The sequence below is a fragment of the Adelges cooleyi genome, unplaced genomic scaffold (genome assembly GCF_023614345.1).
Source record: "Adelges cooleyi isolate 19-005CV unplaced genomic scaffold, UGA_ACOO_1.1 ACOO_flye_CR_arks_rails_tigmint_CR_PRNA_341, whole genome shotgun sequence".
Lineage (NCBI taxonomy): Eukaryota > Metazoa > Arthropoda > Insecta > Hemiptera > Adelgidae > Adelges > Adelges cooleyi.
Window position 1 is genome coordinate 3716 of NW_026096015.1, and position 18034 is coordinate 21749.

An 18034-nucleotide genomic window follows, 5' to 3' on the forward strand; every position below is an offset into this window, starting at 1 on the left:
TAATTTGTATAAGCTTCAAGGTATTATTTTTAATTTAAATCATTTTGTCTATGAGTAAAAGTCATTTTAGTCAATATACGATACATTTTTTGTTCCATCGCACAGGTTCAACCACTAATCTGATAAGTAATATGAAAACAGATTTGAATTCGTCGTGAAATGTACTTGAGATCGGTTGACGTACATTTTTGATATATTATTCCTACTACTTTTAAAAACAAATATATATATTTATATATATATATATTGCAAATAAATTTATAAATATAGTTATTTATTGCATCAGTAATAAAAATTAAAGAGAGGGGTGGGTAGAGAGAATAAGAGCCTAGCACGTTAATGACTAATTATGCCAAACCTTCATACGAAAGGGACTTCGTTCCAAACGCGTGTCCCGTGACACGAACGAGTTTTTTTTTGTGTATCCAGCCTTTTATGATCGCTTTGACTACATTGTTTATTGTATTTGTTAATTATGTAAAATTTGTTTTGTTTTTAGACAACAAACTTAGCATTTTAACTGACAGTGAGTGTTTATATATTTAATAATATAGTATATTATAATTAAGGAAAAAAAAATCATTTTACAGGAAATATGAAGTTTGGCAAAAAAAAACAAAAAATAGGCACAATCTAAACTGTAAACGGCGCCATACGTTTAATATAATAAGGCAGAATTCTATCTCAGCACGTTTAGATTTTCCTGTTATTTTAACCAATTTCCTGCATTTATATTGTTAATAATTGAAAATACTACTATCTAATCCATAATGATCACATCATAATTATTATATGTATGTCTCCTAAATTAGTACAGTATGCTATAACTTACAGTATGAGCTAATTTTCTTACTACTACTTAACTATCATTGTACTTAAAAGATGGATGTTAGGTCATGTACCACTTTTAAACGTGCTCTATCTCTATCTTTCGACAATACCTTCATTTCATTGTTAATAAAAGTCATAATTTTCTTCTTCTCCTTAGTTCATGGCCTAATACTTCTTCTGCGGATCTTTTGACTGCAGTTTCCATTTATTTTCCAAATGTAAATTATATCCGTAGGTAACATTATCTGAGGCATCTAACTACTCAATTATTTTTTCTTTGTAATCTTTGGCCTAGTTTCCTTTCAATATTTCTTTGTTAATTTTCTGTGTACACTTATCATTATTAATACGTCGTTTGTGCTTAATCTAATTCGGTAGTCTACCATTACATGATCTATTTGATCTATACGTGTTTTAAATATATTTTGACTTTGTAGATTAGTTTGTGTTAGCTTTAAAGGTATCGGTTTAATGTATGCAATTGTTTTCATGATTTATTTAGTCATTTTTGTAGTGAAAATAACACATAACACACCTTTGTTAAAATTCCCTAAACTTCTTCAACCTCCACTAAAATTATAGACTATCTGTGCTATGTCTACCTCACTTTAATGTTTTATTAAATATTGAATTGTAATTGCTAAGTTTATTTAACGAATTTATTAATAATTTGTTTTTGTTCTTTGATTCCAGATCAAAAATACCAACTGGTCAACGGTCTCATTCGTGCATACTCATATGGTATTGTTATGTGTAAATTAATATTTTTGTTTTCAGTAAACTCGTTTTTACAATATTAGGCTATTAAATTGCCATTGCTTACCGTATAGTTTTGTTGTACTATCAATACCGTTTGTCATGTTGTACACTTTATCAGTACATTTAATCGTTCATTTAAAAATTGATGTCTAAGGAACCGTTAAATTTGTATTAATTCATTAAACGTTCACGCAACTCGCATGCACTAATTTTTTTTTTTTTAAGCAAATTATTTGTGTTTTTTCAGCGCGAATTCAGGTTTTGATTTTTCCGCCAGGTAATTTACAATTGTTTTATATGATTAGGTAATATCATAGACCTGCAAAGTAGTGAACTGGACCTACCACAATGCACCTCCAATTCTAACTTTAAATTTAAATAACAATTAAAGAAATTATTAAAAACTGGTTATCGACGAGTCTAAATATTCATCAAATTTTTCTGAATAATATATATAAAAGTTATTAAAAACCGAAAACAGTTATTTGCGATAAAAAAAAACCTCGTTTTTATTTTATAGTGCAAATGAGTATAAATTTATTTAAAAAACAAATCTTACACCATTCACTAGAACAAGAGTTATCTCATTTTTCTAATCTTTGTGAGACACCCTGTATTAGACAGTATTCTTTAAAACGTTGTTAGTAATAATGTGTATAATATATATATTATTGTAAGTTATTACTATTAGGTATGTTGGAATGAAAATCCCTCACAAATCTGTATCCAAGATTGAAAAAATTGATTAGTTTTTGTGATATCACCTTTTCAGTTCCTCTTTCAAGCTATACCTAATATGTATACATGTATATAATCAAAATCACAATGTTTAATGATAATACAAATTACATTACTATTAATAATATACCTATGATCGATGTTAAATGGTATAAGATGATACGACTTGCCGATGCATGATATTCTCTTTATCTGATCTTATTTTTACTTAAATTGTGCGTCGAATATCAAGTATTATTGTGTATGTTTTCTAGTACTAACGTGTATTTGACTTTTATTACATTTCATTAACAGTACACATTTATAACTAACAAACTATTTAGAGGATATCCGTAATTCTACATGTTAATATACTAAAGATGTAGTTTTAAATTGTTTTTTTTTTTCTAAAATTACCGGTGTTATTATTATTCAATTAATATTACAAGCTGGTAAATTTATATCAAAACCAAATTTGATTAAACACAAAATGTACATAAAAGTTTCATTTTTTAATTAAAAAGATTTTGTCGATTACTTAAATATATATGGCACGTATTAACAGTATCATTATAAAATCGAATCTTTTTTTTAGTTCCTGCGTTATTGGTAAACAGAGGCAGGGCGAAAGGTAAAAAATTATCGTCTGCATAACTTATAATTAATAGTAACTATGATTATTAATGACCTTTTTTTGTGATATTTTATGTTAGGCAGTGAAATTTTACATAAAATGACACATTTTAATGGGGATTTAATGTTTTGATTATAGCTTTTGATTTAGTAATATCCCAAGAACGGGATATACTATACTTTGTTACAGTACAAGAGCCAACAATTGATTTAAGTGGTATGTATAACAGTTTTCTCCAGAACAATTATTTAGGTAGTATTTGAGTGAATATTACAGTTGTACAATGTGCTTAAATAAGACCATATTAATAATGGTCAATTGAAAAAGTTGAAAATTCTTATTTATAGTTTACATGGTATAATTTTAATGTTAAAAATAAAACTAAATACATCATCTGTATGATATTATAGACCCAATTGACTATGACACGGCAGTAAACAACAGACATACGCTGATACATAATATATTCCACCATGTTCTACATCGTCAAATGAGTAAGCATTTTTATAATATTTATCGCTACTTTTAAAACGTCGTTACAACAAAACTTTGGCCTATACCTAACCTATCTATGCGTATGTTGGTATCTAGTATGGGTAAACAATAAAAACAAAAATACGTTTAAATGAGTAGAACAATGACTGTAGTCTAAAGTCCAGCAATAGCAACCACATGATTCAAGCAAAAGCTAATGTATTTATTTTTTAACACTTAGTTAGATTCGGAATATTTTATATACTTTTTATTATTTCTTGTCATAAATTTGTAGTATTTAACGATTTTATTTCTATTCAATAATTATTATATTGTATGGTTTCAGATGACACCCGAATGTGCAAGAATGGCGAAAGCACAAAATGCAAATTGCTCGGGATAATAACGCGTGCATTAAATCCTGGGTTTAGATATACACAAGGATGTAATGAAGTATTAAATTGCATTATAGTGTTTGAGGGGACGATTACGGCAGACGGCGTTTTGCCAACCTACGAGACACGAATGGAGTATTATGTAGATCTGCTACTTCCGTCAGGATTGTATAAAACAGAACTGGAGAGAGTTACAGATTTAATCTAAATGTTTCGATATCAATATACAAGTATATTCATTAATAAACTATTATTATAACCAATACCGTCGTCGTATATCTGTTATTATTTCGTACATTAGGAAAAACACCAGCACCGCACCGGTTGGATCAAAGGAGAATTTAGAAATCCATATAAATAAGATGTTAGACAATAATAGTGACATTCTATCCCTTAACTGGTATTATAGGTTTCAAGAATAAGCCAAGAAAAATATTTGTCGCTCTTATCGAATATACTTGATAAAACTAATGGAAAAATTACGGAGTTGAGCGAAAAATATGGCATATCAACCACTTTTGTAGACCATTTAGATATGATTGAATTTAAAGCATTCGTCGGTTTACTTAGGACATGGATATGTCTTATAGCTAGGTAATATAAATAAGATGTTAGACAATAATAGTGATGTTTTAACCCTTAACTGGTATTATAGGGTTCAAGAATAGGCCAAAAAATGTTTGTTGCTCTTATCGATTATATTATCAATTTTTTTTGATAATGAAATTTCACAAAATGTGTTTGATAAACTAATGGAAAAATTACGGAGTTGAGCGAAAAATATGCCATATTTTTTGCTATGATAATTTTACATTAATTTTATAAAGTTTAAATTTGGTTCTTATAAAAACAAAAAAGAGGTGACTTTTTATTGAAAAGTATATATATTTATTCATTAAAGCTCATTAAATGACTTCCATATCAAATTTCAATATTAGGCCATATGATTAAAACTGTCTAATCATACAGCAATCTGAGACATATCTTAGATACTGAAAGAGAATTTTTTTTCTTGTCTTAGGGATCCAAAAGAAATCTTTCATTCTTTAAACATTTTTTATAATTTGTGACTTTGTCGATGCCCACCCTTGTTGGGGCACTGCTAAAAAATCGGCTTATATCTTCTTATGTACACAAAAGTGTACTGCTGGTTGTTTTTTTATTTTTTACTATTTATCTCACGTTTTCTGTTTTCATTTTCTTTTACGAAATGTCTAGATTCTTCTGCTTGCCTTGAGTTAAGCAAGACGACAAAAAAGAAAACGGGTACATGAACTAAATAACAAAAGAATAGAATTTGGGGAGTTTCACCGACTATGCTGTATTCTCAACGTTCAAACTAGAACTGAACTAAATTGAATTCAATAATTTAAGAGGTCATATTTTTATGAATTGTTTTAAGCCAGATTTTAAACACTAAAATATTAGCCAGAAACTTGATGTTTTAATATACTAGCCACCTTAGGTATTAGCTTGTTACTGCTTGTTAATATACTATATCATTATCTACCATTATCTATAATTCCACTACTACTTCAAATTTATTTGGTACTTCAACGAGACATGAAAATGCTCATTCGTGGTTGCAAACTCGGCTGAAAAATTGTATTAAATTTTACATTTTTGTGAAGTGTTGATACCAGTCTTTTGTCGAATCTGTCCATTTTTCTGTTTTTTTTATAATCTGGATGCCACGTATCACACAAATAAACACATTCTCGAACTAGATCAATCAATCGTTCCGTTTCATCGGTCATTTTCAGTGCACAAATTTAAAATAAATTTTTTTTTTAAATTAATTACGATATGTTGTCATCAATATTGTTTGTATATTTTATGTTCGATAATTATATAATAAATATTTTAGAAGTGCTGATACGTGTGGAAAATCCAGTGTATTGTCTATATTAAATATATATTATATTTTTTTTATTTTACAAAATTATTCCAGTCCGCCGCGAACTTTGTGAAAAAATACAACCATCAGTTGTAGGCCGCGGTCTGTTTAACCAGAAAGATGCATTTAAATAGAGTACAGAGTACGCGGCGGACAGTCTGCTTTCTGTTTGACCGATCCTTTATTCGTCTATCCATCTTTTCTTAGGTCTTTTTCCCTCTACACTCATCTTTATAACACATCTCACTGCCTCTGCCTCTGCCTTATCCCTTCTCATAACATGACTGAACAATCTCAACCTATTCTCTTTCATTTCCCTCACAATTGGTTCAACTCATAGACTACCCTTAAGTATTCATTTTTTATTCTATCCACCCTAGTCACTTCAATCGTCCATCCTAACATTCTCATCTCCACTACACTTGTTCTATATTCAGTTTTCTTATCTACGGCCCAACATTCCGACCTATATAAAGCAATAGTTGGTATAAGAAACCCAGGGTTGTTTATATTATATTATATTTAGGTACCTATGTCATTTGGGACTTTACGTTTTTATGCTTGACTATTATGTATCATTGGTTGACTTTATTTCCTAATACGCATTAACTTTCTATAAACACAAGTTATCCTAGTGCTGAACCTATTTTTCTGTTGTTTGATACATTTACTTAGTTTGCATATTAGTATATAACCTAGGCTTTTACTATGTATAATTGTCAGTCGGTCAGTTTGTGTTTATCTATGATACAGTTCATTATTACGGTCAACCATTGTCTATTTAAGTGCTTATTTTATTATTATTAAAGAGATTAACTTATCTTTATAAAGTGTTAATTATTTCTGAGTATATTTTCATCCTTATAACAAAAAAGGTAGAAGTATTAAGAAACAAAAAAAGCCAGTACAGTGGGGTCGGGGCATAGTGGGGACGGAATGGTCACAGGTCTACAGATTTTATTATAACTGAAAGTGATGAATCACTTTTAAATAAACGCTTTGATGCGAATCTGTGGATAGTATGTTCAAACCAGTTATAGCGGCTTAGAAGATATCGTGGGACCAGCAAAAATGTACTTAAAATTTATTATTACTCTTGTGCAGGGTGGGTACGATAAGGTTTGATCGTATGTCTATAAAATTGTACTGTCATAGTAACCCATTTATCATTATTAACAAAATAATGAAAAAATTTCATTACCTGTTGACTGTTGGTTCACACACACATAGCAACCTAGAAACTGACTACGGCCAAAGTGTAAATTAACCCTATTTTTGGAGTTTTTCCTTAATAAAAAAAAAAAATTAGACAACAGATTTTTGAGAAAACCGTATATGTATAGTTCCATTTTAGATCTACCTTTGGTCTAATTTTCAGATCAAAATCTCTAAAACTTTGGTTGAAAAAGTGTAATAAAGAATGAAATTCTATTTCTTCTAAGGGAAAAAGATTATGATACTAGTCAAGAATGATAATCTTGAAAAACTAGTTAGAAACGTTTTTCTAGTTTTTATAGAGATACTAGCAAGATTTTCTAGTTTTTCTAGCTTTTTATAGTTTTTAGTTACTCTAGATTTTTAAGTGCCTAAAAAACTAAAAACTCTTCTAGAAAAACTAGAAAAACTAGAAAATTTAGAAATACTAGAAAAACTAGAAATACTGGAAAAACTAGAAAAAATTGAAAACCTAAAAAAACATTTTTAGTTTTTATAGTTTTTTAATTTATCAATATTTTCTATCTTTTCTATAAAACCTATAAAAAACTAGAAAAACTAAAAAACTAAAAAAACTACTATTCTAGTTTTTCTATTTTTACTAGTTTTTCAGGTTTTTCAAGTTTTTCAGGTTTTCCTAGTTTTTCAATTTTTTCTTGTTTTTCTTTTTTTTCAAAATTGAAAAACTAGAAAAACTAGAAAAACTAGAAAAAATAGAAAAAATAGAAAAACTAGAAAAATTAGAAAAACTTGAAAAACCTGAAAAACTAGAAAAACTAAAAAACTAGAAAAAATTCAAAAACTAGAAAAACTAGAAAAACTAAAAAAAATTAAAAGTAGAAAAACTTTTTTTAGTTTTTCTAGTTTTTCAATTTTTTCTAGTTTTTTAGGTTTTTCAAGTTTTTCAGGTTTTTCTAGTTTTTCAGGTTTTTCTAGTTTTTCAATTTTTTCTAGTTTTTCTAGTTTTTCAATTTTTCTAGTTTTTCTAGTTTTTCTAGAAAAACTAGAAAAACTAGTTTTTTATTTTATCTATCTTTTCTATCTTCTCCTATAAAACCCATAAAACTAGAAAAACTAAAAAACTATATCTAGTTTTTCTATTTTTTAATAGTTTTTTAGTTTTTTAGTTTGTCTAGTTTTTATAGATTTTATAGAAAGATAGAAAAGATAGATAAAATAGAAAAACTAGAAAAAAACTAGAAAAACTAGAAAAACTAAAAATGTGAATAACATAGAAATTCCTTACATTTTTACAAAATTTAAGTACACAACTGTGTGTGTTAGTTACAGTTTGGACGCCCAAGACAGTCCAGAAAATTAGAATATCTAGATGAATAAATCAATAACCAGATTACAGTAAGTACACCTAAATGCTACAAAATATCTAAATGTTCTTCTGCTGACAGAAGGGATGCCAAATAATATCAAATTTCAACTATTCGAATAAATAAATTCAAAAAATCGCATTAAAAAAAAATATATTAATATTTGAGTAAAACATTTTTTTGTATTAATTTATTATTTAGTCTTGTGCAGGGTGGATACGATAAGGGTTGATCGTCTGTCTATAAAAATGTACTGTCATAGTTACCCATGTATCGTAATTAAAAATATAATGAAAATATTTTCATTTTACAGATTTTTAAAGAAATTGTATATGTTGTAGTTCCATTGTAGATCTACCTTCGGCCTAATTTTCAGATCTAAATCTCTAAAACTTTGCTTGAAAAAGTGAAATAAAGAAAAAAATTCTATCCCTTATAAGGGAAAGGGTTTATGATTTTTTTTTTGGTTTGTTAATGTTTATCGATAGTACTATATTTGAGGAACAATTCATATAAATTTGGAACATTTTCGACTATTTTTAAAAAAGTTATAGAGCATCGTAATTTTAAGTTGAAAAATTTGTACATTTTTTTCTCAATTTTTATATAAGGAATAAAAATATCTAATAATAACACTGTCATTTTTGTAACGGCAATTAACGTTTGCCTGAGCTCTATATGTTTATTCTCCATTGACTGTTTGTTAATAACATAGACATTGCTTATCATTTTTACCAAAATTTAAGTACACAACTGTGTGTGTTATGTTACAGGTTTGGACGCCCAAGACAGTCCAGCATTAGTATATTTAGATGAATAAATCAATAACCAGATTACAGTAAGTACACCTAAATGCTACATAATATCTAAATGTTCTTCTGCTGACAGAAGGGATGCCAAATAATATCAAATTTCAACTATTCGAATAAATAAATTCAAAAAATCGCATTAAAAAAAAATATTTTATTATTTGAGTAAAACATTTTTTTGTACATTCTTTGCAAATTTGTTTTACTATCATTTGTAGTTGTAAAAAAACTGACAATGAATTTAAAGCCAACGACACATGTAAGACATTGATAAATTATAATAATAACACACGTGCAAATTGAAAATATTAAAAACAAACAAAATCACTACTACAAATAAATCTTATTTAAACCATTATAAAAATAAACTTAAATTTAAAAAGTAATGACACACATGCAATTAATTTACTAAGACATTTTTAAAACGTTATTATAAAGAAATACAAAAATAAATAAATAGATAAAATAAAAAATACAGTGCATAAGTTAGACAAAAAAAAAATTTTCTTTAATGTCAATTATCTTCGACAGTAAATGTAATAGAGAATATAAAAATATTTAAAATTTAGTGATTTTACGTTACGTGAACATACTCAAGTCTTATAAATTGAATGTCAGCCGAATAAAATGCATTGACTAGTATAGGATCAGTGGGGGTTTGTAACTTCCTATTCACTGAAACATGCAAATCAAAAATTATAGAAGTAATATACTATAAGGATAGTAATTATTGACACACACATAAGACGTCAAAATAGGAATGTTTGAGAACAATTGGAAATAATTGTTGTAACGCTTTACAGCAGTAAAGAAGTCTCGACTCTGGAATATAAGTCTTGACCGATGTGTCAGTGTTACTCGACGTTGTGATAGGTAGGAGTATGCTTTTGTATAGTATAATTATCCAAGCTATAAAATGAACTTACGCTAATTGTACACAATGATTTTTTTGAATCTACGCTCGACACAGTTGGTGAAGTATTCAAAGGTCTAGGCGCTACTGATGAAACGGAAACTATTTTAATGCAGTTATCATCTTCATCTTCATCTTCGCTGATAAGAGATGAGTATAGTGAAGTGTCCGGACAACTGATAATCTTTGCTTTTTTATTTTCATAATATTCATCAATGTCCTGATGGTCTTCCGTTTGTCGTCGTTTGATAGGTTCTTTTTCTTCGCTGTAATCTATGGAAAAAAAAAGATTAAAATAAAGAATGTTTGTCTATTATTTGGGTTAGGATTTAAAACGCCGAGTCAGAAAACATAATACGTTGTCGATGGGAATATAATAAGAACATTAGCTGTAAGCTAACATGTCAATAACTTTATCTTGGATAATAAATTAAATGGTGACTTATGCAACAAATGTGCAAGTTGTTTAAATTCAAAGGAAAAAAAAGTAAGTCTGGTCACATCAGTTAATTCAGATAAATGTAATGCATTCGATAAAAAAAATCTTAAAAAGTACCTTCAAAAAGACATTTCTTTGGAATTTGCAAGATGCAACCAACTAATAACAAAAATTATTTTAAATGGTTTCATTATAAATAAAAAAAAACCTTTCTTTAAAACATTTTAAATTTGACGCAAATACTTTTTTTTTTTTAGACCACTAAGAAAAATTAAAATCAAACCTACCTAATTTGGTGTTTTTGACTTTATGTTTATTCGCAGGATGTGTCAATTTCCAATCTCTGTACAGGTTTATCTTTGATTCGTTGTTGGTGCTTAGATAATTGTATTCGTGCTTTTCAACCCATCGGAGATATTCTTCGAGCGAAAGTATTAAGCTCTCAGGGTTTCCCTCGGCTACGGATTCCTCGATAAGCGTACGGACTCCTTGCACAGTGTTGGCTATCATTTTGAAATTATCTTCGTTAGGTTTGAACTGGGATCTCGATCGAAACGTTTTACATATGCCTAAACAAAGTAGGAAATTGTTTTAAAAAAAGAGAAACAACAAAAAATCAACGTTATCTCACCTTTGAGCCTAGGCAATTCGTCTTCCAGATCTCTGTTTTCAAATGGTTCTCCTTTAAGACCGCCATCGAACTAGGGTAAAGTTAAAAACAAATAATTAGCTTAAAAAAGATAAATCATTTACATTTTTTTACATAAGTTCTCCTGTAAAAACGCATAGTTACCTTCTTATCATTGGAAGTTTTATGATAGTACAGTCGCAGATCGGGCATTATACTAAAGTAAAAATACTCTTCGGTACCATCATTGCTTTTCCATACTGTACATTTCTCTTCTTTACATTTTACAACAATGTCCTTCATACTTTTATATTTAAACTAAAAAAAAAAAACAGTTTACGAATAATTACTTTTAAAAAAATTAGCTCTCAAAATATGTCGTAGCTTAAATTAAAAAGCCGTAACTCTATAAATACTTTGGTTTTAATCAAACTAAAAGATTCTAAAAAGCATAGAAGTTTCATGAAGATTTTTACTTTTTTTTTTGGAAGCAATATCTAAAAAACAAGCTGCATCGCATCAAGCCATTAATCTAGCATTCGGTTTGGCCTGAACCGTCCAAAGCACGCAGGCGAGTCAGTACTATGTTGTATTTAAAATACCTAGGTAAATTAAATTAAAATGCAACAATTTTTGTGATATTCCAAATTTTGACTTGATAAGTTGAATTTTTTTTTATCTACCACCGTTTTTTTATTTTAACTTGACTTCAAATTGTGTTAAACTCGGTCCGCGATGGTCTTACAGTAAACAACCGATTTTTAAAAAAATATTGATATGACATCCCCCATTAAATTATCATCTTCTATATAATTACATTATGCAGTGCATCGTGTACTAAGCGTTCTTGGTGAAAGCCAATTCCAATAAAAATATTGATTAAAACGTTAGTTATTTAGTTGGTTTGACTTATAATTTTGATAATATTTTCAAGTTGTACTAATCTAATTGTTTGTGTAAATTTGACTATGAATGTTGTAAATTAACACGTCCGAACTGTACCGTGAAATATTTTGTAGGTATTTTAAATTTTAAAATCTTTGTTTATTTTTATTTAATTGTGAAGTTGGATTTAAGATATTTTAGCGGTTCATACCGATGCGCACCGATAGGACACATTTAAGAAAACCGTTTGATTGTGTGGCCGTTCACTTCTGATAACGTTATTTTTATTTATCACAATTTCCTTTTTGTTATCAAAAAAAAAAATACAAGCAATAAAAGCAGCGATATTTTCTACACTAAGCTACAAGCTTTTTTTAAAGATAGGTTAGGTTAAAAAAAAAAGAAATAGTAAATAAATTGAATTTAAATTTTTAAGTCGTCAACTAAGATGTATTGTTATGATTAATTAATAATCACAAAAGTCGTAAGAAAAAAACATAAGACGGCCAAATGCAAAATAAAAAAAAACATTATGCAAGCATGCAAACTTGTGTGACATTGGCTTTTTGGCCATAAAATAATATTAACAGCAATTATTATCCGTGTATTAGTTTCAATGAAGAATTGGTCGATATTTTGAAAAAATAAACATTTTTAATTCTTTCAACAAATACACTGTCAATATTATTATTATTATCTTATATTGATCGCATTATGTTTGCAGTTAATTTATTGTTCAGACTTTGAAATAAAAAAAAATTAAAAATAATCGCGTATGACTTGGCCGGCTATGCAAAAACTACTGGTAAATAAAATTTAAACAAGCTCCGAGATCTACTTAACTATGGTTTTTAATATTTTATGCAGGATTATTAAACTTACCAGTACATGATCGCACAGTCCTTTAAGTAACCAGACTTTAACCAAGTATGGCAATTCAAAATATTCTTTATCGATTAATGGGTTCTTGTCGCCCACGACAGTCCAAAAATCTCGATGGATGCCGAATTCTTTGAAAACCTAAATAAAAATCACAAGTAGTTTCAATTGTAAAAAAAAAACAATCTCTTTTTGCCATTATAATATACGTATGGTGCCATCGTATTGATTTGTTACAAACTTAAACACTTACCTTAGCTTTGCCTTGGTCCTTTTCGTGGTAAACTTCAAACCAACTCGATATTTTTTTCGACAATTTCTCGGTCCAAACTTTGTATGACATTAAATTATTGATACATCTCTTACCGCTCATCGGCCCCAACAATAATGTCATTATTTTACTCATTAACGTCGACTCTTTAGGTATCAAAAACATCCCTTCGATTTCGCCTTGATATACATCTCCGATATGAAAAGTCCCAGCAAGAGCAGATACGAAGTTTCCGATTTCAGCCAACTGAAAAAAAATTATATTTATACAATTTTAGTATTAACGTATAATATAAATTTAAAATTGCATCGAAGCTAAAAGTATAAAATTAAATTTTTCATACAAACCTCCCACATTGAAGTTACATATTGACTGTGGCAATCAAAATCGATTTCATTTTTCCTTCTATTTAGTTCTTCTAATAACATAACACTTTTCTCAGTTAGGGCAATCTTATCCTCAATAGCGTTATGATATATCTTCAATCGTTCTGGACGACAATGAGCGACACTTTTTAATAACTTTGAATCATAATGGTCTGAAATGACAATTTAAATTTAAATAAATACCCATTATTAAAAAAAAATATATATATATGTTAACAATATTCGTTTAACAGTAATACAAAATTAACACAAGCAACTACGACATCACAAATTTTGTAATAAATATGAAAATACCTTTAGGGTATAAGTATTTATAGTCGTAAGTCTTCTCCGTTTTAAATATATCCAACGCCTGTTGAACATCTGTTGTACTCTTTAGACGTCTGTAACACAATCAAATAATAATATATAAATTAAATAGTTGTTTTCCTTTAGGTACAACTGTGTGATCGATTAATAAGTGCGTAGGTTGATGAGATGAATTATTTAAATGAAACGTTCACTAAAATTAGCTGTTAACATAAATTGTTAAAGCCATTAGTTGTTGTACTAAATTTATTATGAGGAGGCACTTATGAACAATTATAATTTATTATTTGTAAAATATTATTACTCGTCCAGGCAAAAAATACATTCATCCAACAATTTTTCAACGTTCAAAGCAGCATAAGTAGTCTTATGTCTAGGGCCAAAATATTTGTAACAGTTCAACAAAAGACATCGTATTTCCGTAATCACATCGGCAAACGACTTGTATTCTCCGTCTTCCGCATTCATTTCGACTAAAATTATAGATTATATTTATTAGACTATTTTTTAAAATCCAACGAAAATATGACAGCGTTTACTATAAACGTTTTATTTTATACATACTCTCGTATAAGTCTCTGTTGTCTCTTTTATCAATGTATTCTAGGTAATCCAAATTATGAGCAATTACTTGAACACATTGTGGAGCTACTGTATAGAGTTGCCTTATTATTCTATAAATATTTGTATTATTATTATTACTGTTTCAAAATATTATTTGTAAATTTGAAAAATAAAATAATTTAATGCTTACAATATGGCTTGGTGTAGTTCTTGCTTTTTTTCATCCACAAAATTCGTTGACTCGTCCATGTTTACCTAAACATACAAAAATTGCGGTTTATAGATGTTATTGATTTTCAAACAAATATATATATATTATATACAGATAGATTTCCACAAATATTTAGTCAATAGAATCATGTTTTTTCCGTTGAATATTTAACACAATACTTTTAATCTCGTGTTTAATTAAATTACTATTTAATAACATATATTTTACTTATAGAAATACAGTTTTTACCTATGTTAGTGCCTGCACAACTTTAAATTGTGCTATCCTTAAGAGTTAAAATGCGATAGGTCACTACGAAACCATTCATCGCAACACAAGTAGTTTCAACGCAAATCAAATAAAACTAAACATTAGAATTTCAATAAATATATAGGTATATATACCTATATTTTATTAACTAGTTTTCATAAAAAAAATCAACATTATTAATTATTTATCATATTATTATAATGTCTACTATTTTTTCATCAGTTAATAATGTAAACAATTCAATGATAACCACCACCTATATCATCCCTCTTATCACATTCGACTCTTAATCTAATTATTATTACCAAAAAAAAAAAAAAATGATTAGCAAATCCAAGTTTACCAATGATTCGATTATAATAATACAAATAAAAATCGATAAATGTATCGATTGTATAACCTACCTAAGAAATAAAAGCACAATTGTTTTTTTTAAATTAACGCTATGGCTTTTATTTTTAGTCATACTGTTATAATTTTAGAATTGCCCAAACAAAGGTAGAAAGCAAAATAGTTGACATAAAATACACTAAAAGCTATATAAATTAGCGTTTATGTATTATTTCACGGTATTCAAATAGTTTTAAATATGCCTAGTGACAATAGTAAAATTAAATGTTTTATTTTAATTTTTAAATAAAAATATTTTTTTTTTAAAGATAATATTAAATTCAAATTAATTTCAATTTTTCTGTGTTCACTTGACTATAGAAACGACACTTATCGCATAAAATAGTTACTAAACGTAGCTTAAGTATTGTGACCAAGTTTGTTAAAATCTAAATGAAAAATTGGACATAACATTATGCCAATATCTCATAAATAGTATATGGATTATAAAACCCAGAAAAAAAAATTTTAACATAGTAGTTATTTAAGTCAATGGTGTAAACATTTAATTGTGAGCGCAAACACAGTTCCCATAAAGTAACCGCAAAATAAAAATATTGCTGAGTAATATAGGGACAAAATATTAATTCTTTGATTGAGTTTGAACTGTTCTAAGAACATCAGAGACGAGTGAAAGTGTTTAGTTCTTTTTAAACAGCCATAAGATATAAAGACACTACGCTGCTCTGATAAAACTGAATTAGCGTTGTGTATTCTAATAATTAATTTTTGAATAAGAGTAATAAAAATGTATAAACTTATTAATTAAATTGTATAAATATCAATAAAATAAATAGGGATAGCTACTGGTAAGAACTTGTACTGCATGTTAACATGATTTTGACGTCAGAGAGTTGTCATACGAAATGTTCAAAAAATGTTATGTTATTTTTTAAAAATAATAGCTCAAACAAAAAAAAATCCTTCGGGTTATTTAATTTTGTACAAATCACTCTTCATACCACCTAGTTTCATTTCAATAATTGTTGCAAAAAAATTCGGGATCATTGTGTTATGGTAAGATAAACTGATAAATTTTAAATTTAGTTTAGAAATTGTGGTGAATTTTTTAAATGATTATTCTCTGGACTAATATTTTAACTTGAAATTTCTGTTTGTACAAACGTTCAAAAAAAAAACAACGCTCAGAAGGACCGTCGACGAAATACACGTTGGTAGTTTAAAGTGATTTAATACATTTTTAAATAAAATAAATAACAAATTTATCATTTATTTACCTGGAGGTCGGTGGTCATCATCGGATCTGCGTCAATGTCCATTAGACTTCTTTGGATATTGGAATATTCTTGAAATAAACACTGTTAGAAGAGACTCGTTACAACGTTGTGCTCGTCCGGAAACCGAATGTCGTTTGCCAAAAAACCAAAATATGATTCACCAGCTAATGTTTGGGACACGCCATTACAATAGATAAGGTCTACGGTCAAAATTTCAAATGCGCCATCTACCGCGACCAGCAGGTACCTACAACCTCTTTGGGCGTTTCCAAAGAGATTGTAAGCGATCCGTACCTGTTGTGGCGGGCTCGGGACAATTTCAAAACCAAATAATATTACCTATTATACTTCTCATCGTGTTTATGATTATAATGAAGAATGTATTGATTACCTTGGAAAAGGTTATTTTTCATATCGTTCAACTAATTAACACAACCCGCGTACATCAAGGTAAATAAAAACGGCTGTAATCGTATCTTTTGTGGGCTACAAGAGTCTTATTACTAATCGATTTTCAATGATCTCAGAGTGACCGATTTTTGTGGCTTCATCGTTTATTATTAGTTTACAATATTGTTGATTATCAATGTTTATGTTTAAACATACGAAACAATAATCAGAAGCGGACACCCAAAACAATTTGGCAAAACAAAGTTTTAGGTTTTAAATTGTTTTTTTATTGGTTTTTAGGAGAGGGAAACAAGATAAATACTTCTCCTTCCCCTCTCCTCTTTCTCGTTAAAAGCGAACCGGTTATTGGCCGCTGGTACTAATATTAGTTAAAGTAATTGACATACGTTTATTTGTAATTAGTATAGTATGTTAGATAAAATAGGGTTAAATAATTGTATTATAATAACGTAATGATACAATTTTATTACTTTAACTAAAAATAACATTTTAATGAGATCTATAATCGATTTCGTTGATTTGTGTTTATATGTATCTATGATATAGCTATCTTTATTAAATATAATCAACAGTTTCGATAGGAACGAAATAAAAAAAGGCGAAAATTTAAGTTCAATTAAATTAATTTAAAAGTAAAAAAAAAAAAATTGGGCTAGTTAAGAGGCAAAAAAATAGACATTATTTAACAAAAATTTATCTAGTAACAATTTTAAGTAAACCGACTAATTTTAATGAAAATAAATATTACGTTTATCTAGTTATAAAACTTTAAGTTATTTTTCTCCGAGTTATGGACCTAACCGAACGTTTTCCAGCGTTATCTATTGGACGGATTTCAATTTTTATTTTCTTTGTGTGAAGTTTACTATTTTCTCTATGCGGGTGAAGAGGCCGATTTCTTATTTAGCCATTTGAAAATACCGTGGTCTATGTCGCCTGTGGTCGTACTCCCAGGTCGGTTTGCCCGCAAAGATTTTCTCTGTCTCCGCCGTCGTCATATCTTCGTAACCTCGGCCCTCTTACACCCACACACAATATATACTAACATACATAAAATATAGATAACAGGCAACACTTGGTTTTTAATCCAAAACAAACGCTTCCCAAAAAAAAAAAAAAAAAGCCCCGTGACACGGTATAAACACAGCATGCGTTGCCCGGCTAACGGTCGCCTATGGCACGGG

The 18034-nt window shown here is 28.4% G+C and overlaps 2 protein-coding genes across 2 annotated transcripts; one reads left to right on the forward strand and one right to left on the reverse strand.

The window, feature by feature from the left end:
• Positions 1-499: 499 nt before the first annotated feature.
• Positions 500-4018, forward strand: LOC126840082 (uncharacterized; the record flags this gene model as incomplete). Its single annotated transcript, XM_050575567.1, has 6 exons — positions 500-526; positions 1525-1572; positions 2903-2938; positions 3080-3157; positions 3352-3435; positions 3762-4018. Coding segments are annotated over 6 exons (530 nt in total), but the record flags the coding sequence as incomplete, so codon positions are not given.
• A 5606-nt stretch (positions 4019-9624) lies between these two features.
• On the reverse strand, positions 9625-16486 carry LOC126840084 (uncharacterized). The gene is made up of 13 exons (XM_050575571.1): positions 16440-16486; positions 14521-14585; positions 14331-14440; positions 14071-14239; positions 13752-13840; positions 13419-13609; positions 13054-13317; positions 12804-12941; positions 11202-11354; positions 11040-11109; positions 10696-10977; positions 9983-10242; positions 9625-9731 (listed from the first exon to the last, which is right to left on the reverse strand). Exons 1-13 carry the CDS (start codon positions 16479-16481, stop codon positions 9729-9731), a joined length of 1836 nt encoding a protein of 611 aa, XP_050431528.1. The 5' UTR covers positions 16482-16486; the 3' UTR covers positions 9625-9728.
• Positions 16487-18034: the final 1548 nt, after the last annotated feature.